Source organism: Camelus bactrianus, chromosome 2, assembly GCF_048773025.1.
Source record: "Camelus bactrianus isolate YW-2024 breed Bactrian camel chromosome 2, ASM4877302v1, whole genome shotgun sequence".
NCBI lineage: Eukaryota > Metazoa > Chordata > Mammalia > Artiodactyla > Camelidae > Camelus > Camelus bactrianus.
The window spans coordinates 31,597,363-31,620,919 of record NC_133540.1 but is presented as its reverse complement, the minus strand read 5'-3'; the positions used below and the strand labels follow the sequence as shown (position 1 = coordinate 31,620,919).

At 39.4% G+C, this 23,557-nt stretch overlaps 2 protein-coding genes across 2 annotated transcripts in view; one reads left to right on the top strand and one right to left on the bottom strand.

Annotated features, from left to right (window-relative positions):
- Window positions 1-23,557, bottom strand: part of TTC29 (tetratricopeptide repeat domain 29) — a 723,881-nt gene that overhangs the window by 605,379 nt on the left and 94,945 nt on the right. The window lies entirely within an intron of this gene.
- EDNRA (endothelin receptor type A) overlaps window positions 3,853-23,557 on the top strand; it is a 62,659-nt gene continuing 42,954 nt past the window's right edge. Inside the window, exons 1-2 of the mRNA XM_074377740.1 lie at window positions 3,853-4,328; window positions 8,406-8,895. Coding sequence (XP_074233841.1) covers window positions 8,464-8,895 — 432 coding nt within the window. The 5' untranslated portion in view covers window positions 3,853-4,328; window positions 8,406-8,463. The remainder of the gene's footprint in view (window positions 4,329-8,405; window positions 8,896-23,557) is intronic.

The following is a 23,557-nucleotide window of genomic DNA, read 5'->3' as shown; positions in this document are numbered from 1 at the left end:
TATTGGGTTCCAAGTTTGAGGAGCTAAGGAATTAGCAGTTGTGAAATGGATTTGCAAATGTGAATCAAGAAACCTAAATTCATAAGAATATCTACCCCAAGGACACATGGGAAGTTGGCTTTTAAGTGCTATCTTGAGTATTTCTTAATCTTCAGCAATTATTGGTCAGTACGTCAATAATGATAATATGACACTGAGAAAAGTCGTTGTAACTGCCATCACAGTAATGCTTGACTTAATGAGCTGCTTGAACTAGAAGTCAAGTGTGAGTGAGAAAGTCTCCCTGAAACCCAGAAGATCTGCAGATTGCATCCAACCTAACTTCTAAGGAAAAGAAATATCCTTTGGAAGTTGAGTTGAAAAACATAGTCAAATATATGAATTATATATGTTCATTAAAAGTACAAAGCAGGGAATATAGAAGTGGGTCAAGTATTTAAAGTCTTGGCTTTGGGGAGAGGAGTATTTATGGGGAGGCAGTTAATTTCAATGATAACTGGTTTAAATCCTTTGAAGTCATTTTCCCCAAAGTAAAGTGGAGAAGATGAGGAAATAAATCTGTGACAACGAAGGAAAGTTCGTGTTGCTCTCACCTAGAATGAGGCAATCCCAATGTCTTACAAAGTCAGATTTATGCTGGTGATCCACATAAACATATTTATGTATATCTGAAGGTCTTTCTCAGAAGAGACGGTAAATGTATTTTATGAATTTAAAGGACAGATCAGCAGGTAATCATATAAGGAGGCAGATTTCATCTTAATGTCAGGAAGAATTTTTTTATTATGGTAAAATATACATAATATAAATTTATCATTTTAACCATTTTTAAGTATATGGTTGTGACATTATGTTGTGCAACCATCACCTCCATCCATCTCCAGAACATTTTCATCACCCCAAATTGAAAATCTGAAACACATTAAACAATAAATCCTCATTCCTCCATCCCCCGAGTCCCTGATAACCACCATTCTACTTCCTGTTCCTATGATACTACTATTCTAACTACTTCATCTAAGTGGACTCATACACTATCTGTCCTTTTGCATCACACATATCACTTAGCCTAACGTCTTCAAGTTTGATCTATGTTGTAGCATGTATCAGAATTTCATTTTTTACAGCTGAATACTATTTCATTTCATGTATATACACCACATTTTATTCGTCCATTTATCCATACATGGACATTTGAGTTGTTTCCATCTTTTGGCTACTGTAAATAATGCTGCTGTGAATATGGGTGGATGAATATCTGTTTAAGTCCCTGTTTTCAATTATTTGGGGTGTATACCCAGAAGCAGAATTGCTGGATCATACAGGAATATTAAGTTTAATTTTTTGAAGAACTATCAAACTCTTCCACAGCTGCTGCACTATTTTACATTCTCACTAGCAATGCACATGGGTTCCAGTTTCTCCAGATCTTTGCCAACATTTGTTGCTTTCTGCTTTTTGATAATAGTCATCCTAATGACTGTAAAGAAAGAAATCTGAATAATTAGACCTGCACCACAGTAGGATGAGCTGTCCCAGCACGTAGGGGCTGATGGATGTATTCTACCAAAGACTGAATAGACTGACATGTTCAGTTGTGCAGGTTGTATACTGTCCAACTGTGTCTGGTCACAGGGTGAATATGGGCTAAAATCCAGCCATGTTTCCCATGCCAAGGTTTGAAACTTGGTGGGGAACTTTTTCTTCCCTGAGAACAATGTCAGCTTGCCAAGCCATGTGCCTGAAAGGGCACCTTTTTAAAATGCAAACTAAGGCACTTATAAAAGCTATTAATTATTCTGGATAACTGACTCTTCATCATGGGGTAGCTGTAGATGGAACAGATGAATGCACAGGGTAATACCTAGTCCCGTTGTACTAGATGACTATTAATGTCCCTTTCAATGGCAGTATTCTGTATCTCTTTGATGGTGTTACAGCATGCCCCTCAAGTCCTTCAACATGCCTTGCACTGATGGGCAAAGTCTATATTCCCTCACCTTGAACCCAGAATCTGTGACTGCTTTACTAATTCTGCAGAAGTGAGACTGTATCAGTTCTTAGGCCCAGACTTTAAGAAACTGGCAGCTACCCCTTCCTGTCTCTTGGGACACTCCTCCTTGGAACCCAGCCACCATGCTGTGAGGAAACATAAGCTACTTTGCAGGGAAACACACATGGAGAACAACCAACACTCATTAGCAAGAAAGCGAACTATCTCAGAAGTGAAGCCTCAGCCCCAGCAAAGATGAGCTGTCCCAGCCAAGCCCCGCCCAAATTGCAGATTGATGAGTAAGGTACATGAATGTGGTTGTATTAAACCACTACCATTTTAGGGTGATTTTCTTTAGCTGCAGTTGATAATCAGAACAGTTTGTAATAGAACATGACCACTGCTCCAAACACATTTTCACAATGTGCCTCACACCAGCAGTGCTCTGAAGGACTCCCAGGCAGGCCCGCTCTGTGGAGCCCCTGAGTTTTCTTTTTTCTATAGAATGTTTTATTTTGATTCTTTACTTGATATTGACCATTTACTCAGATTATTAAATATTCTCTCATATTGTAATTTTTATCGAGGTATATATAGTTGATTTATAATATTATATAAGTATTAAGTGTACAACATAGTGATTCACAATTTTTAAAGATTATACTCCACTTATAGTTATTATAAAATATTGGCTATATTACCTGTGTGGTATAATACATCCTTGTAGCTTATTTATTTTATACATAGTAGTTTGTATCTCTTAATCTCCTACCCCTATCTTGGCCCTCCCTCCTTCCCTCACCCCACTGGTAACCACTAGTTTGTTCTTTACATCTGTGAGTCTGTTTCTCTTTGGTTATAGTCACTAGTTTGTTTTATTTTTTAGATTCCACATGTAAGTGATAACACACAGTACTTGTCTTTCTTTATATGACTTATTTAACTCAGCATAATACCCTCCAAGTCCATCCATGTTGCAAATGGCAAAATTTCATTCTTTTTTTCATGGCTGAGTAGTATACCATTTATATATTTCATTCATCTGTTTATGGACATTTAGGCTGCTTCCACGTCTTGACTATTATAAATAATGCTGCTATGAATACTGGGGTGTATGTATCCTTTCAAATTACTATTTTCATTTTCTTCTGATATATATCTAAGAATGAAATTGCTGGATCGTAGGGTAGTTCTATTGGTGATGTTTTAAAAGAAACTCCATACTGTTTTCCACAGTGGCCGCACCAACTTGTTTTCCCACCAACAGTGTACTAGGATTTTCTTTTCAAGGAGCCCCCCATTTTTTTTCTCAAATATCACAGGCAATGGCCTTTATCCCTCATCTCCTCTCTCATGGCCCCATTTAGGATAGAAATCTCTATCATATAAAGGCCTTGAGGCCCATCTTCTGCAGCATCTGCACCCTCCCTGTTTGGATTTCTTGAGGAATCATAACGTTTCTAGAAGCCACACGCTGGACCCTTCCACAGACTCTCCAGGGGCTCCTGCTTTGCCCCGGGCCAGTAGTATGTAGCCTTGGGGTGCTGGCTTCAAGGGACAAGACAGAAGTAAAACGTCCTTAATCCAGTAAACTGCTGTCCACCTTGGCTCTTTAACTTGATATAAGGTTAAGAGGGAGCGCAGAAGCCAAGCAAAGAGGCAGGGAACGCAGAGAAACCAAGATTGGCCCCTGGCTCTGTCTGCAGTCGCTCCGTCCAGATCGAATTTGCCCGCACTTACTGAGAAGGAAAGGGTTCCTTTCCAAGGCCTCCCTAAGTTTTGAGTTTCCTCGGTTAAACCACCCACATCCCTCCATTACCGCCCTCTCACCACCACCTTCGCTTCAGGAAGGAAATAGTTAAAAAGACTCCAGCCCTTCAGGGCCGGGGAGGGGGCGGCAGCCTGGTGCTTTATAGTGGCTGCAGCCCAGAAGGGCTGGAAGGTTAGAACATTCTTGCCGCCCTAGACTGGAGTAGGTCTGAGCTTTTGGAGGAGACGGGGAGGACAGACGGGAGGCGTGCTCCTCTGGAGTTTTCTTTTTCTTGCGAACACTCGCGCGTGCGGGCGCGCAGTCCTGCCTTTGGTCGGGCGATTGCGGACCGGAGGTGGAGAGGCTCCATCCCACCCGGTGCCCGGAGGCTGGCGGCTCCGGGAGGACCTCCCCTGAGCAGCCGTGCCCAGGAAGTTTTCCGAAGCGGAGGCAGCGGTGCAGCTGGGGGCCGCCGCCGCACCGGAGCCGGGACCCTCCCCACCCACCCTCGCCAGCTCGGCTTCCTCTCGCCCGGGCGCCGCGCGCCGACCACCGAGCAGCCGTCTGCGCCCGCCAGGCTCCACGGTCGGTGCGACTCTTTCTTTCCGGGGACCCAAGCGGGGTGGGGGAGACGCCGGCGGGCCCCTGGGTCTGGAGGAGACGCGAGCTCCGTGGCGCCCGGCACCTCCTACACCCGGGCTGGCACCACCTGCCCAAAGGCGCGTGGAGGCGAGGGCGCCTTCCTCGGCGGGGTGCCCTCTGGGAACGTTTGGGGTTTGGGGATCTGTCTGAAAGTCTCTCAGTCTCCCGAGGCGGGCGTCGGATCTGCAGTCAAAGGAAAACCCACAGTTCTCCCTGGGTCTCCCTTCTCGGGCGTACGAGAACTTTGTGGAGCATCACGCCCTTGTCGCTGGCTCCGAAGCCCACTTGTGGGCTTTGCCCCGCAGCCTTTTCTGACCCGCCTGCTTCTCCTCCCCGCAGACCCGGGGCATGCCGAGGGTAGCCAGGGGCACTGGGTGTGAGGGACTCCTGTGTTTGGGAAAACCCCCAGTGCAGCTAGTTTGGAAACCGGCCCGTGGAGGTCTGAGCGTTTTGTTAAGTGCTCTCCTTTAAAGGACACTTGTTGCCTTTTCACTTGCAGAAAACAAGGGCTATTTCCAGATAATCAGTCTCTGTTAACCCCATCCTAATGGCGTTCCGGGATAGACTTGGCGGCGGAGGGGGTGGGCTGGGAGGCGTAGTAAAGTCAGACATCTGTAAGGAGAGGTACTAATTTCTCACCCAGCAAGCAAAGGCCACCAAACAAAACCAAACCAACGAAAACTTATTTAAAAGCTGCTAGTTTATTTGTAGATATTAATGACCCCCCCAACTCCCTCTGTTTTGGTTAACTAGTTGAGAAACAGCTTGGCAATCATTTTGTGTAAATTAGCTCCTCTAAACTTGTGCCATCTTGGTCAGGTTGGAATTTCCAAATTACTAATTACAGGTGAACTTTGATCCTGAGTCAAAGATGTTAAATGGTTAAAGTGGAAGGATTCAGTCCTTTTGCTTAATAATAGCTTTTGAACTCCAGCAAATCCTTAGACCCCAAATATGAAGAATGCTCGATATATAAACCATGTCCTTCAGGTCTGAACCTGAGATGCTTCACTAGAGTTATGACCGATTATGACTCACGATCTGAAGCACCGCGTGGCTTAGATCCATGGAAATGAGCTACAGACTCATCCCTTGGAGGAACTTGCGTTTGAGAGGGTTCTTTCCTTTAGTTTTGTATTTCTCAGTCAATGATGGTAGGGCAGCCATGTGCCTTTGCCAAGTATCCCTTAGGTCTTCAGCTTCATATGCGTGGTGAGCTGAGACAGATGTCATCAGAAGTGACTTCTGGGGTGGCGTCATTGTTGGAGGAGGTGCTTTTCATGGTAGCTGGCTCACACTTTGATAAGAACCCATAGCTTTGGACTCCTCAGCTCCGCAGTAATCAGCTGACCAAACAAACCAACATGCTGATGTTCAAACACGAGTGGTACTGTTGAGAGTAGTGTACACTCAAGATAGCTAGGTCAGTTCCCTAAATATCCACCTAGCAGACTGTAATGGGCAAAGAGCCATCTCATTTCTGGAAAAGGCCATCTCTCTCTTATTTCTTATGAAAAAAACTACTTCTGAAGGTTCATTCTCAGCGGAAACTAGGAAGCTTCAGTCATTAAACAGCCCAAGATATTGAAAGATTTCCTTTTTTCCATCTCTGACTTCAACAGAAGAATTAGAGTATGCTTTGTTCTTAGAGCCCTGGTCTCCACTGCAGAATGGAAATAGTGTCATTTCGTAGGTCTACTAATATTTGGTCAGATACTCCAAACTGTAAAAAGTGGGAAAAAACTACTTATAAGTAAGTCTAGGCAGAAGTGTATACCCAGGATGCCCTGAACTTAGAAAAACTGATATTTTAATCATTTAATCAGACTGAATCGAGTCCCATGAGCCAAGTAAAGTGAGGCATTATACCTGTCCTGCCACTTCTTGGCCACAAAAACATGACTTAACTTCTTCAAGCTTCAGTTTCCTCATGAGTGAATGGGGATATTGCCCCCTGACTACCTAAAGTTGTAAATCTCAGGTCAGATAACAAATACATATATAATAAGTTACTACTATATGTAAAAAGTTATTATTAATTCAGGTTCCTGGGGAAAGTCTCTGGGGAAGGCAAAAGTCTGCAGTATTTGCACCTTATATTTACTTTAGACGTTCTATACAACTTGAACAAATCATCTTTCATCCATATATTGACTAAGCCCGAAGTTTTACTGATAACCAAGATAATTATCAAAATTTTGAAAAGTGGTTATCAATCGTGAATAGACTAAAAAGGACATAATTCTTAAAACTTGAATTATGACCTGGGTGTATTCATCATACACACACACTATATCATAAATGAGCTGATGACCTTCATTGAAAGGTTCACAAAAACTCACAGAAAAGAAAACGTATAAAATATTAAAATGAGAAGAACCACTTTTATTTACCTTTGATTATTGTGTTACTGCCAACCTCCCTCAATTTCCCAGCAGCTTTTATTTAAGGATTAAAATAGAAACCTAGACTTTCTGGACAAGAAGAACCACTTGCTCTCTGCAAGTGACTAAAACAAAACAAAACAAGTCAAAAAAACAAAACGATCTTTTGAAAATGTCTAACCACCCTCCCAAGTCTATTGCTTCTTCAGAAATCTGTAGATATTGTTAAAACACTTCAGGTGCAAGAAAGCGAGTATGGTCTAGTGGTTAAGAGCTCGGGCTCAGAGTCAGGCTAACCTGCCTTCCTCGAATCACAGCAGGGCCACCACCACCTGCGGCCTCAACAAGCTACCTGACCTTCCTGAACCTGTTTCTCTGTGTTTATAATGGAGCCAAGTATCTGCTTCACAGGGTCATTGTATGGATTAGATGGCATCATGCATGTGAAGTGCTCAGCACAGACACTAGTCATAATCAACGTAGCTATAAAGGATGCTTGAAAGAGAGCATGGGATCAATAGTCCTTAGAAAAACCAAATAGTACGCCTGGCCTGGGAAAGTCCACTACTCCTAGTTTCATTCATTGGCAAATATCCTGACAATAATTTCTGACAAATGGAAAAGCAAAAAACTCCTATCGGAAACTATCAGAAGATGTGACTCGTACACATTAATCATCCAGATTTTCAAAAATACTTTGTCTTTACCAATCATATCATTTTTAATTGACTAAGACTGTTAAATGTTAATGATGTTAAAGTTATGATTTTATTTTTTTCTTTTATTTTCCAAGTTATTTAATTTTTTAAAAAAATTTTTTGTTATTGCAGTATAGTCGGTTTACAATGCTGTGTTAGTTTCTGGTGTACTGCCTAGTGATTCAGCTATACATATACATATTCTTTTTCATTATAGGCTGTTACAAGGTACTGGATATAGTTCCCTGGTTCTTGTTGTTTATCTATTTTATGTATAGTAGTTAGTATCTGCAAATCCTGGACTCCCAATGTAGCCTTCCAACCCCCCCCAACTTTTAACCAGAGTTCTGATTTTAAATTAACATTTTATAACACTTTTAAATGGCTACCTGTGCTGCATTTTATTCTCATGCTCATTAATTACCATGTGCAAGACAGTACACGTGTTGCAATACTGAACTGTTAATTACAGAATTTGGTGATTTTATGTCTTAATACTATATAACTTTCACTCAGCATACAATGTCTTTTCTCTTCCATTAATAAATAAAATATTGTGTCTCAACTCTTGAAGAGTTTCTGTAATTCAGGTTATCAGCCTAGGTGTAACATCGAGAAAAAAGTAACTTTTTATCTACTTCTTGAAGGAAAAACTGACACATCCTTATCCATATTATAATCTAGATGTTAAGTATAGACTTACGGATAGTGATGAGATAGACAGAGACAGAAATCAAAATAGAGCTATAACTTGCCCTAATAGAGCTTTGATCTTCCCTGGTTTTGTTCTGCCATGGGGTAACCTGACACAGATATATCTTATCTAATTACCAAATACATCCTGCCTTTTAATTGAAGCAGTAATTATCATTGACTACAGTCTTACTGGCAGCTGGATTTTAATAACCAAAATGATTTTTCCTCCTTTCTTTTTCCAGGTGGGAAAACAAAAAAAAGGAGGGTGTAAGAGCAACATAGTAAGAGACATTTCCTCAAATGTGCATCAAGATGGAAGCCTTTTGCCTCAGGCTGTCCTTTTGGGTGGCGCTGGTTGGATGTGTAATCGGTGATAATCCTGAGAGCTACAGCACCAATCTCAGTACGCACGTGGACGATTTCACCACTTTTCGTGGGACAGAACTCAGCTTCGTGGTCACAACTCATCGACCCACGAATCTGGCCCTCCCCAGCAACAGTTCCATGCACAACTATTGCCCACAGCAGACTAAGATTACTTCCGCTTTCAAATACATTAACACTGTGATATCATGTACTATTTTCATCGTGGGAATGGTGGGGAATGCGACCCTGCTCAGGATCATTTACCAGAACAAGTGTATGAGGAATGGCCCCAACGCGCTGATAGCCAGCCTTGCCCTTGGAGACCTTATCTATGTGGTCATTGATCTCCCTATCAATGTATTTAAGGTAGGAAGTAACCACAGATGCATTTGCAGGTTTGAATGTATGCTCTGATTCCACAGTTAGGAGAGTTACTGCAGACTTTTCTGACCTTTGGAATTTTAGTCTTTGTTTTTCCTGAGAGCAGTTACTGCTATCTTAAAACTCGGTAACATTGTACAATTTTATTTGTTAAATGTTGCACTTATTTTCTAACTTAATTGTTACCAAAATAGTATTTCAGGGATGATTCTTCAAAGTCATGGTCTTTCATGAATCAGATTCTCCTGCGAGCCCTGAGCTTGCAGAGTGGATGGGCAATCTGGGAAAAGATCAGTAGATTTTCCTGAGTCAGTTTCCAGGGTGAGACCTACAGAGCCCAAAAAGTACTTAAGATAAATATATATCTTCAGTTTCAGTTACCTTTTCAATGTGATGCTGTTCAGAAGCCAGATAGCCACAGTATGGCTTGAAACGGGGAGGGCCAATTTAATTTTGACTGTCTGGATGACGTGCTGGCTCCCCGCGGTTATCTGAGCAACTTCAAGATAACGGGGTGCACATGATAGCCGGCCAGGGGTGACCTCGTTGAGCACTGTTACTAAAACTGTTTAGGACAGGCCTCCTGTTTCACTGTTGCTTCCTTCACTGCTTCAGTTTACATTTATGGAGTGCCCGCTGTGTGTCCGCCACAGAGCCAGGCAATAAGGACCCAAAGACAATCAGGCAAAGTTAGAGCCTGAGTAGGGGAGGAAGATCCCACCTACTGTTAGGGTGATCACCTTGCTCTGGGGACTGTTTGGTACCAAAACAACTAAAGCTGAAGGGAATCAGACATCCCATATTTGGTCTAGTGGTTGTGAGGGGGAAATTGCTGCAAGAATCCAAATGAACTAAAATTCAAATGAAGTTACATGATCTGTGCCAGATGTTTTGGAATGTCTTTATTCCTAGCCCAGGGAAAGCACTTTCCTTAGCCTTTTTTTTTCTTTTTCTTCTATGTGTTGTCCATAGAAACAAAACTATTCTTGGCAATAATATTCTGAAATCTGACTTTAAATGGAAAGTTTTGTCAGATGAAGACATGATTAGGTTTAAGAGGAACAATAACCTCAGTTTCCAGTAAATACACTCAAACTATGGTGAAATTATACTAGCCTACCAGGAACATCAGTGGTCTAACAATAAAGACGAGAACAGTCATTAGGATTTTGAGCATTACAAGGAAAACTCATCTCAAAATGACTCCAGGACACTGTTTGCAAAATTGGGGAAATTAGACCACAAATAAAAATTTAAAAATCACATACCGTCTCTTTCCACAGAATAGCATGAATACATACATGTGTTTTCTATTTGAACTTAAAGCAGGATTTCAGAACCCAGTTATGAGGCAAAAATTGAAAATGTGTAATTAATTTAAAATGTTTATCATAAGCTATAGAACTTTAATTATTTTCCTTTTCAAAAGTTTTTGATTTTCTCTTCATGAAATATTACATGAACTCAACACTTGGCTTCCTCAGTATCTCTCTCTTTTTAAAATTTTTTTATTGAAGTATAGTCAGTTTACAATGTTGTGTCAATTTCTGTTGTACAGCTAATGTTTCAGCCATACATATTCATACATATATTCCTTTTCATATTTTTTCACTATAGGTCACTACATGATATTGAATATAGTTCCCTGTGCTATACAGTAGAACCTTGTTGTTTGTTTTATATATATAGTAGTTAGCATTTGCAATTTCGAACTCCTAAGCTATCCCTTCCTACCCTCTTTTCCCCTGGGGAACCATAAGTCTGTTTTCTGTCTGTGAGTCTATTTCTATTTCATAAATAACTTCATTTGTGTCTGTTTGTTTTTTTTTTTTTTTTGAGTCCACATATAAGTGATGTTATATGATTTTTTATTTCTCTTTCTGGCTTGCTTCATTTAGAATGATAATCTCTGGGTCCATCCATGTTTCTGCATTATTTCATTCTTTTTTGTGGCTGAGTAGTATTCCATTGTAGATATATACCACATTTTTATCAAATCATCTGTCGATTTAGGTTGTTTTGATATCTTGGCTATTGTATATAGTGCTGCGATGAACATTGGGGTGCATGTATCTTTTCGAATTAAGAGTTCCCTCCGGATATATGCCTGGGAGTGGAATTGCTGGATCATGTGGTAACTCTATTTTCAGTTTTTTAAGGAACCTCCATACTGTTTTCCATAACGGCTGCACCAAGTTACAGTCCGACCAGCAGTGTAGGACTCCATCATTTTCCCTATTGTTTGTGGACTTTTTAGCGATGGCCATTCTGACTGGTATGAGGTGATACCTCACTTTAGTTTTGATTTGCATTTCTCTGATAATTAGTGATATCGAACATTTTTCCATGTGCCTATTGGCCTTTTGTTAGGACATCTCTCTTTAATAAGAGATTTGAAAATGCTAACATGACCCATTCACAGTCACAGTGTCGGGTATTAAACACTGATTGTTCATACTTATACAACTAGCTAACCAATCCATCATGGCTCGGGAGAATAATATAAACTGTCTCTGAATTAATAATTCCCATCTGACCATGTGCAAAACAGCTTCTTGGCACATCAATACCTGCTGGGAAGGAGACTTGCTTATCTCTTTGAGGTGTTACCTGCCATTCACCAGACTAAACTTCATTTCTATTCCGTAGCCACATTTTAAGTCAGACCACCTGGAATATCTCCAAATTTGGTGAAAATTCAAATAAAACTTTCTTTTACATTCCTATAGCAATGGACAAAAATTAAGACATCCTTATTTGCCCTTATGATTCTTCTTCCCTCTCAGGAATCCAGTACTTTATATACCTTATTGTAGTTCTAAACAATGTGGACAGTTTGATGTGTTTTTACATTGCAGGAATACATTTGTATAATTCCTGTTTTTCTCACACTCATGTAATGAGTCATTCAACCAACATTAATTTTAGAAAGTAAACCTTTGGGGTTAAAAAAAAATACTCTTTAGTCATTTCAGTCTTCTTCCAGAGGAAAAGAGAAAAGCATTGGAGTGAACAAAAAAGCCTCATAATATTCAGGGATTATTTCTGCTTTCTCCTATCAGTGCTCTTCTCCAGGATAGGAGACCATGAGGTGTTTCTGTTTATTTCTCTGACTTTTGCCCAAGAGAGTCAAGAGAAATCCTTCCGAGCAATGTGAGCTCCGGGCCCTCCTGCCTTTTCTCCACAGCTGCCTCCTGCTGTGAGAGTCTGCTGCTTTGGAGTCTCGCATATCAGACCGCGAGTTCCTCTGACCATGTCAAGCTATCTCTGTATTGCAGGGCAAATGAGTAGCCATCCATCTCACTTTACCGTTGTGTTTAGGTACCTATGAAAAATGCATAGACTTGGAGAACATTCTATTAAAAGAATACGTGGAGCTTCTTTACCTCCCCTGCTATTAAAGGGATGCATGAAGCCTCTTTGTCTCTCTGACTGTTAGAAGAATTGGATTGAGAGAAGGATGGTTTAAAGGATCTACTGTGATCATTAAAGAAACATGAGTTTTCAAATCACACAGGTCATTGTGTTTAACAATTCTATCGATTGCTGTTATACTCAGTTCTAAGGTGTCTCCAGACAAAGACTGTTGCATTGAGTCATGTTAGAGTAAGTGAAAGTAGACTGTGTGAGGGCTGCATTTTGGGGCAAGCCAAACTTACTGATTAGACTGTAGTAATGTTACAAGAACAAGGAAAGTGCATGATAAAGGTTTCTTTCTATTCACATTTTATTCCCTTTCTCTCACTTTGAAAGAGGTTGTACTGAAACTGTTTCATGTATCAGCATGATGTAAAACACAACTGAAAAGCAATGCAGCAAGTGTCAGATGGCTGGGCTGAGGGCATGGAAGAGGGGTTCACTACACATCTGAATTTCCATGTTTCCTAGCTTATCTCTGTAACTTCAGGATTTCTTCCTCCAGCCTGTACTGGACTTTTCTCGTACTTACTGAGTGCCAATCCTCTCAGAAACACCCAGGAGCTCATACTTCTTGTTAGTTCCCAACATGCATGTGCAGCTCTTGTCTGAATGCCATTCCCTACCCCTAAGTAACATTCTTTGCCCTAAATAACCTTCTCAGAGAAGCTGATTGTAGTTGCCAAATTGCTGCTGCTAAAGCATTTACAGATTCCTAAATTTAAAAATGAGTTAGGCCTAGAGTTATACCCGTTGCATAAAGAGGAAATAAACCAAAAAGTGGAAATTCTTCTAGCCATTGTTTACACTTGTGCACGCACGCAGACGTACACACACACATATACACCTCGTGATGGAATCAGACAGTCTCAGACAATAAAATGTAAAGCAGAAGGAACCAGAGGATGCAAATAAACACCAGTTACCTTCATGCTTTTCAAGCATACAAGGGCCTTGCAAATGGCAATGTTAAAGAAACACTATTATTAAGTTTATCAAGCAATTACTCTATCTGATTTTTAATTGTGCAACAGACATAATATCATTAATTTCAGGAGAAGACTGACAAAAACAGGGGAGAGGAAGGGGAAAGAGTTAGGAGACCCTTTCAAATATTCACACTTATAACCTAAACTGATAATGGATTCAATTTGTGAAAAAATTACATTATCTGATATCTTGAATTTTCAAGGAATGCAAAACTTAGCCAAGTAGATTAATTTGTATATAAAATATTTGCATTCATAACAATGCCAAAACAATTAAAGGACTGTATCTGTGTTTAGCATCCAAAAACATCCCCAATTACTAAATCCCAATATAGATTAGAAGTACAGAATTTAATAATTATATTCTTTAATGATTCATTTATGCCTTAGAGTGTCATCCATAGGAAGATGGGCTTTTGAATAGAAGGAAACCCCTAAAAGTGATGTTTGTGCAAGGGTGGGCCAAAGCGTGGTGTCATGTGCTTTCAGGATGACAGTCACCCGGATGTGCATAGAGATATGCCCATAAACCACTGCACCTCAGCCTCTGAAGTAGAAACAGAGTGTGGGGAAATACATGTACGAGAGAAGTAGGGTGGAGAGGATTAGAAATGGTGGCCATGGAAAGAGGGAAGAAGTTGCATCCAATGGCTTGGCATAGAAATCTCGGCACAGTGGGGAGTTGGAACCAGTGATGCCACAGAAGACACTGTAGGTGAATAATATCTCCACTTAGCATGTGGGATAAAGCAGGTCAGTGAGAACAAGCTAAGCAGCCAGTGATACATCCAGTAACTGACTGTTGGCTACGAATTTAGTCCCTTTTAAGCAACCACTTCTTCCTGAGGACAACAATGAAAAATAAACAAATACAATTTCTGCATGAAATTATCAGGGATATTTTGCAATGAAAAGCCAAGACTCCCACTATGTTGCCTTGGCAGAGGATCTGAGCAATGTGGAAACCAGAGACATTCACACAGAGCCAATTTGTCTCCATATTAACACAGCCTTTGACATCTTGTGCAACTGGGCTCCATCCTGTTGGGGCAGCAATACAAAAGTTGTTTTTTGACACATCAGATCACCAAGGCAATTTCTGTCTCAAAAACAAATTGGCACAACTTATAGATGGTATGCCTCAAACTTAGTAATTGTTCCATAAATTTTTTTTTAATTGAAGTGTAGTTGATTTACTGTGTTGTGTTAATTTCTGGTGTACAGCATAGTGATTCATATATATATTTCTTTTCTTACTCTTCTTCACTATAGGCCATTACAAGATACTGGATATAGTTCCCTGTGCTACACAGTAGGACCTTTTTGTTTTTATTTTATATGTAGTAGTATCTACAAATCCTGAACTCCCAGTTTGTCTGTCCCCACACCCTTCTTCACCCTGGAACCGTAAGTTTGTTTTCTATGTCTGTGAGTCTGTCTCTGTTTTGTAAACAAATTCATTTGTATTCTTTTTTTTTATGATTCCACATATAAGTGGAATATATTATATGGTATATTTCTTTCTCTTTCTGGCTTCACTTGGTGTGATGATCTCCAGGTCCATCCATGTTGCTGCAAATGGCATTATTTTATTCTTTCTTTTTTCATGGCTGAGTAGTATCCCATTGTATATATATACCACAACTTCTTTATCCAGTCATCTGTCGATGGACATTTAGGTTGCTTCCATGTCTTGGCTATTGTAAATAGTAGTGCTGTGAGGATTGGGGTGCAAGTATCTTTTCAAATTAGCATTTTCTCTGGATATATGACCAGGAGTGGGATTGCTGGATCATAGGGTAAGTGTTTTTGGGTTTTTTTTGAGACTGGTAAAGGAGTTTATTAGGGGTACACTGCCATAGACAATAGCGGGCCACATAGACGAGAGGTGCTGTGTGAGCCTATTTTCAGCTTTTTAAGGAATCTCCATGCTGTTTTCCATAGTGGCTGCACCAAATTGCATTCCCACCAACAGTGGGATAAACGCTTTTTGATATGATTCAATACGAACTTCTAATCAGATCGTTCTGAGTCCTTCCAGTTGAGATACTGACAGTGATGAAGATGATGATGACTTATCAGAGGGCTTCTTCGTATATGGACAAGGTACAGGGTCTTACCTCTGGTCTGCATACACTGTTCCCCCAAGTTGATCAGATGACCCACCGTTGCACACGTGATCATGGTGTTTCCCTTTTACTCATCATCAAGCAAATTAAAAACAAGCCCTTCTCATGTATTCCAGTAATAGTGCTATTATCGGAAAATTAGGTATAGATACTGTATTCCCTAAATTTTAAGAGAGAAGGTGTGTCCCTTCATCAAGCTCTCTGTCCCTTGTGGGTGCATTGCCCCCCACTAATCAGTCCCCGTTAGGTAGCTCTAGCCCCACCTCCTCGCCTGGACACTCTCTCTTCATGCTTTTCCTCTACCTCTCCGTACTCCAGCTAACCAAGAGTACCAAGGTGATCCTTCTACCTGGAATATTTTCCCTCATGCCTCCCCTAGCATATTCCACTTTATTCTTCAGATCCCAGCTTAAGCATCTCTTTGTCTGGCAAGTATCCCTGACCTCGACTGGGTTGGCGCCTTTCTCGTGTGCTCCCCTGACCTCCTCTATCAACCCTGTATGAGCATCCAATACATGCTGTATCACATCTGCCAGTTCGCTTGCCTGTCTGCCGCTCTAGACTGCAAGGCCCTTGAGGCACGCTGCCATCCTTCTCATTTATCATGGTATCTCCGTATCCAGCCCTGTGCCCAGCTTTAAAAATATTTGATGAATGAGTAAAATAAGAAAAGGTACTGTATTTGCCTCTGTAAGAATGTTTCTTTCCCATGCAATCCCAGATCTAAAGGCACACTTGCTCTTTTTAAAAAAATTTTTTTATTGAAGTAGAGTTGATTTACAGTATTAGTTCCAAGTGTACAGCATGGTGACTCAGTTATACATATTCATACATAGACTTTTTTTCTTTTCAGGTTCTTTTCCATGATAGGCTATTACAAGAATTTGAATATAGTTCCTGTGCCATACAGTAGGTCCTTGTTGTTAATCTACTTTATATATATAAGATGTGTCTGTTAACCCCCAAGACTTGCTTTTTGACTTTATTGAATGTCTACTTTTTTCCTGCAAATCAGGGATGTCTCAGGGTCCATAAATCTGAGAGAAAATATATGCAATATAGTGACACATCACAACAGGATTGATCCCCCTCCCCCTTCCCTTTGTCTTTAGAGGTCAAGGGTTCTTTTTCTGTGGTGCCTGTATTGTATTGCCTAATTTCTTCTCTCCCTGATACACAGAGCCGATTGAAGTCTCTTTTCAAGATTTCTGCGCAATATGCATTCTTTGAGCGTAGTTGTAACTGTGGTTTTGATTGAAATATTAAACCTACAAATGATTGGGAATATCAAAATGAACGTTCATATCGCAAAAGATTTTATTTGCTCTTTAGAGAACAGGAAATAGGTTAATTTTTCTGGCATTGCTGAGACACAGGCACATTGCAAAAGTTCATTATGCTCACCAGCTCACTTAAGGATATATGTACCTATGAAATGACAGAGTGATAAATTTATTACCCAATTTGCTGTTTGTTATAAGGAAGTTGCCGTCTGGAAAGGCCTCAGAACCCTCTCCAACTACCTCCCCTTCTGGCTTTTCGTTTCCTGTGTCTGGGAACCTCGCTGTTTCTCTCATGGCCATCATGTTAAGTAATTATTCTCATGTGCGGTGACTGGGCTAACCGTCAGCATTTGGCTCACAGCACAGTTATTCTCATTTCAGTGATGGGGGGTGGAAACTATCCCTAACTGCAAAGATCATTCCTATGGTTGAGGAAGGAGCGATGGTTTCAGTCCTGTCCCCATCTGGGAGGCACTGAGTGTGTGAAATGTCGTGGTTGGTGATACTCCTCCACCAGACAGTTCAGATCACAGAAGAGGGTGCTGTGTCCTAAACTTAAACAGTGAGGCATAAGCGTTTTACTTTTGAGAAAAGGATTTTCATATATACACTGTGTGTCTGGGTAATGTTGCCCTAATTCCAGCCTTCTGAGCAGTAAAAGCAGATGTTCTGGCTATTTTATTCTGAAATGTTTCTATAGTGTCTTTATCTTATGAGCTGCCAGCGTGTGAGTGTTCTTTCTTTATTATCATGCAAAGTTTATACAGTTAGTATAAAGAGTGTGTGAACTAAAATGAAAGAGGACGGGGCATGAAGTTTACTATCTCTGAAGCTGATTCTAAGACTAGAGTGGTTAAATAAGGAATGTTCTAAGAAATTCTGTCAAAACAAAATTGATATACAGCCAGAAATTCTACAACTGCTTTCTGGATCTACCATATTCTCTTGGGAGCGAGAATAACTGCTTTCTATAGCTACGATTTTATTTTTAACCAGGTCTAATTTTTCTTGGAAAAACTTTCCAACACTATAAAGTTAATAGTAGAAATTAGGTTCAGTAATAGAATGGAATGTAAGTATCATTCAGTGTTAATTTTTGGTAGCCTTATCTTTAAATTTGAACATCAAAACTTTTACAAAACCACGTGCTCTAAAATGTTTATTTAAATTTGTAATGTTTGAAGAGTCCAGTGTTCCTGGACTCAAGAAGCAAAAATCAAGTGTGCCCTCAGAAAGATTTGATACTATTTTTGTGGATGTGCAAATTTAGAGGTCGCTTTTTAGAATTTAAACTTCTCTAGAGTTTCATTGATGTGGTTTGACATCACGGCTTACTTGGAGACTAGTATAAGTAACAGGATCTAGTCAACTCATGCTTCCTGTAACACTTATCCTAAACATGGGAACCCTTTATTTTAGATCAAATTTTTTACCAGAAGGTGATTGGGATGGGCAACTGATTGACCGTTTCGTTACTCAGTTAGATCAGGTCTCTCATCTCTAAATGTTCTTCACTTATTCATTCAGTAAATATTTATTGACCTCTGACTATATACCAGTCATTGGGGAAACAGCAGTGAACAAAAACAATCACCCTTGCCCTAATGGAGTTTACCTTCTAGGAGAACAAGACAATAATAAGCAGTTCATAAGTAAATATGTAGTAAGTGAGATAACTGCTAAGGAGAAAAGTAAATGAGGGGAGAGGAATAAAAGAACGGGGAGAGGATATTCATTTTAGAGTGAGTGGCTGAAGAGGACATTAATACAAGGTGATGTTGAGTAAAAACTAAAACGTAAAAAGAGCACACCATGCCACTGTCTGAAGTAAGGGCATCCAGCCAGAGGCAAGTGCAAAGGCCCTGGGGCAGGAATGTGCCTGGGGCAGGGGGAGATGTAAAAGGAACAGCAAGGAGGCCATGGTGGTTCAGTGAAAGGGAGAGAGAAGTAACAGATGAGGTCACATGGATACTGGGGTAGGCCAGGCAATGGAGGGGGAAGCAGATAACACAGAGGGTAACAATATATATAATCTATTTATTGTCCAAACCAGGATGCTTTACGAGTGAAAGGAAACACTATCAATAATTGCATCTGGACAACAGGCATAAACCAAGACTGCCCTAGAAAAAATAGGAAACATGGTCACTCTACCTATACACCTTTTTAAAGCCATTAGCCTTTTTCTCTGAGTGAGATAGGAAGCCTTTAGAAGGTTATGAGCAGATGCATTATATGATCTGGCTTACATTTTAACAAGGACACTCTGGCTACTGTGTTGAGAAGGATTTCTTGAATCAATGGAAGAAAAATATGCAGTCTTAAAATATGTTATGCCTACCGACTTATAGCATGAGAACACTACCGCCTAATGCTTAATTAGTGTTTACTCTGTGCTAAGCTAACGCATTTGATCAGCACAGTAAATTATCATGCACAACTGTTCCCTGAAAATGAAGAAACTGAGGCACAGTGTTTAAGGAAGGTCCTCGAGGTTACACAGCTAGCAAGTAGCAGAGCCAGGATTTGGATCCAGCCTGATCCCGCAGGCTATGCTGTTAGCTAAGCTGCCACACAGCTTCTCTTCCATATGCCTCGTAAGGCAAACTTGATAGTCCAGATGTCATCCCTAGTGCAGAAATATATTTTCAAAGACTGTGTTCAAAGATAAAGTCATCCCTTTTCCTCTCCTGCATTAAATGCAATACTTCTTTAGTTGCTTATTTAAGACAGAAGTAACACACTATAAAGGAAAGTGTGCACAAAATAGACTGGTCTCCAGAATAACATTTATGTTGTTAAGTCTTGCCGATTGCATTGGAACATCTGGTAAACAGATTTTTGTATTCTATACTCTTTGTCATGTCGGTGAATTCAACTGACAGAAGGGATCCAGAAAAAAAAATCAACTGAAAAAATAATATTAAGTTCTCTGATGGACTGATTGCCTAGGCACATACATCTGCTCATCTGGTTGGAAGGACACTTTTTGCCTCATTCAGTTATCACTGGAAAGGCTAGGCAATTTGTGGGTATGAGATAGAAAAATGAGTGTGGCTAGCATACAGTTTCAGTTGCAGTACAAACATCTGATTTTATTGATCAAACGACATATTGCATTTCTAGATGTTCCTCCCTAGGAGTTTACCAGATGCACAGGAATTAAAAGGGGAATGTGAAAGTGTAATGAGTGACATTTGGGAATATGTCACAAATGATATTTAGAAAGAAGCTAGTAATAAAATACCTAGGAATAAACTTAACCAAGGAGGTGAAAGACCTATACTCTGAAAACTATAAAACACTGACGAAGGAAATTGAAGATAAGGCAAAGAAATGGAAAGATAGCCCATTATCTTAGATTGGAAGAATTAATATTGTTAAAATGGCCATACTACCCAAAGCAATCTACAGATTTAATGTGATGCCTATCATAATACCTACAACATTTTTCACAGAACTAGAATGAATAATTCTAAAATTTATATGGGACCACAAAAGACCCCAAATTGCCAAAGCTATCTTGAGGAAAAAAAGAACAAAGCTGGAGGTATCACCGTCCCTGACCACAGACAATACCACAAAGCTACAGTAATTAAAACAGTAAGATACCAGCATAAAAAACAGACACATAGATCAATGGAACAGAATAGAGAGCCCAGAAATAAACCCACACACTTATTGTCAATTAATCTTCAACAATGGAGGCAAAACTATACAATGGAGAAAAGACAATCTCTTCAATAAGCTGAGCTGGGAAAACTGAACAATTACATGTAAAACAATGAGGTTAGAACATTTCCTCACACCATATGCAAAAAGAAACTCAAAATGAATTAAAGACCTAAATGTAAGAACTGAAACCACAAAACTCCTAGAAGAGAACATAGGTAGAACAATTGTTAACATAAATCATAGTAATATGTTTTTGGATCTGTTTCCTAAGACAAAAGAAATAAAAGCAAAATGAAATAAATGAGACCTAATTAAACTTAAAAGCCTTTGCACAGCAAAGGAAACCATTGACAAAACAAAAAGGCAACTTGTTGAATGGGAGAAAATTGTTGCAAATGATATGACCAAGAAGGGGTTAATATCCAAAATATTCATACAACTCAAATAAAAAAAAAACCAACTCAATCAAAAAATGGGCAGAATATCTGAATAGACATTATTCCAAAGAAGACATACAGATGGCTAACAGGCACATGAAAAGATACTCAACATTACTAATTAGTAGAGAAATGCAAATCAAAACAACAATGAAATATCACCTCGCATCTGTCATAATGGCTATCATCAAAAAGTCTACAAATAACAATTGTTGGCAAGGATGTGGAGAAAAGGGAACCCTTGTACACTGTTGATGGAAATGTGAATTGGTGCAGCCACTGGAAACAGCATGGAATACAGTATGGAGGTTCCTCAAAAAACTAAAAACAGAACTAATATATGATCTGCTCCTAGGTATATATCTGGAAAAAATGAAAATACTAATTGGAAAAGATACATACACCCCAATGTTCATAGTAGCATTATTTACAATAGCCAAATATGGAAGCAGATAAATGGATAAAGAAGATGTGGTGTATATATGCAGTGGAACACTACTCAACCAGAAAAAAAAGAATGAAAGTCTTTCTTTTACAGCAATGTGGATGGACCTAGAAAATATTATGCTTTGTGAAGTAAGTCAGGCGGAAAAAGGCAAATACTGTACGATATCACTTGTGGAATCTTAAAAAAAAAAAAAAGAATGTATATAGCAAAACAGAAACAGGCTCACAGATATAGAAAACAAACTAGTGCTTACCAGTGTAGGGGACGTAGGGGTATTGGACTAAGAGATATAAACTACTACTTATAAAATAGATAAACAACAAGGATATATTGTATAGCACTGGGAATTATAGCCATTATTTTTTAACAACTTTTAATGGAGCATAATCTATAAAAATACTGAATCACTATGTTATACACTTGAAATTAATATAATATTGTAAATCAGCTGTACTTCAATAAAATTCAAAAAAGCTAGAAATCCTCAATTTTAAAAAATTTCATGTGAAATTTAATTAAATGGTTTCATTAAATCTGAAGCTTTTGAATAAGGAAATTTATTAACATTGCTAATTTTAAAAGCAACCAGTAAAGCAAACAACTCTGAGCATGTTCAAAACATCCAAAATCATTCCTTTCAAAGTGTAAAAGGTAATGGGCACACGTCTCTTTGCCAAATAAAACCCTATCCCACCTGGGTTTTATGTCAGATAAAGCCCTAACTCACACATTTACTAAGTGTCTACAGAAAACACAAAGAAATCTAGGACCGCACCGCCATGCCTTTGAGCCGCCACGTTCTATGTGAGGATACAAACATATACTCAATCGAGTTAGCCCAAATGCCAGGGAAAGTTTATACTCCAGTGTTTTGTGAATTTTTTGAGACCACGGAACACAACTTTACGGAAAAAAAACAACATTTTGAATGTCAGACACCTACTAGCATTTTCTTTAAAAACAGAAAAGCTGTCATCTCTCCTTCTCCTAAAGTAACATACACAGCTAAACCAAACGTCATCAAGTTAACCTCAACATACACAGATATAAAATTAGGTTTCAGCATGTTCCATTACTGCTATAGGAAGTGGTCATTTATTTTAAAACTTTAAAAAATATGAAACGGATTAAAAAGCATTGATTACAGACAGTAAATGTTATGAGAGTTTAAGTCGGACTGGTGAAATTTTCCACACAATCTCACTGAAGTTATTTTTGTTAAATGACATATTTTGGGTATGACAGTTTCTAGGTAAAACTTGGAGGTTTAGCTGTAATCTGGTTACTATATTATTCTAAGACAAGATTAGTAAGGGAGGGTTTTTAGAGAAATTTACCAAAGTGTAGCATATGAAGACAGATCTAAAAGAAAGCCTTTCCTAATATCAATAACAAAATTTGCATTGCAACATCCATAAAAAAGAAATTTTATTTATCAAAACTTCTGACTAGATTTTCTTTAATTTTTTAAAATAAAATTTTAATTTTGGAATAACTTTAGATGTACAGAAGTTGCAAAGATAGTACAGAGAATTCCCACATACCCTTCGCCCAGCTTCCCCGAATGTTAATATCTTACATCATCAAGGTATGTTTGTTAAAACTAAAAATAATATCAGATTTCACAATTTTTAAAAGTATGTGCCTTTTTATGGTCTTTTAAAAATTGTGATAAAATGTGTGTAACATAAAATGTATCCTTAGTGACACTCAGTACATTCACAATGTTGTACAAACAGCACCACTATCTAGTTCCGGAACATTTTAATCACCCCGAAAGGAAACCCCGTACCCACAAAGCAGCCACTCTCCAATACCTCCCTCTCCGAGCCCTTGATAACCACCAATAGGATCGCACAGTTTCTGTTTCCAGGATTCACCCCAGATACTGCGTTGCATTTAGTCATATTTGTTTTTCACTCTTTAGGTCATATAAAGCTGTTCCTAAATATTTTATACTGTGGGGAAGCGCCAGTTAATATGCTTGATTGGTGTTCAAGGAAATGGGCCAGCTAGTCCTCACTCTCTCTCCTCTGCACCAGTCTAATAGCCACTCACCTGGCTTTCTTGTCTCTGGTTTTCTCGCCACCACCATCTCTACCTGTCTTAGGTAACACTGGCTAAATGTCTCCTCCTCATCGCGTGTTTCTTGCCTCTTTTATTAGCTAGTATCCTGTGTGTTATCCTGCACTGTGGTCTACTGATGGTATCTTGCTTTTCTCCACAAGAGCGTAAGTTCCTGAGGCAGGAACCATGCTGCCTTCCACAG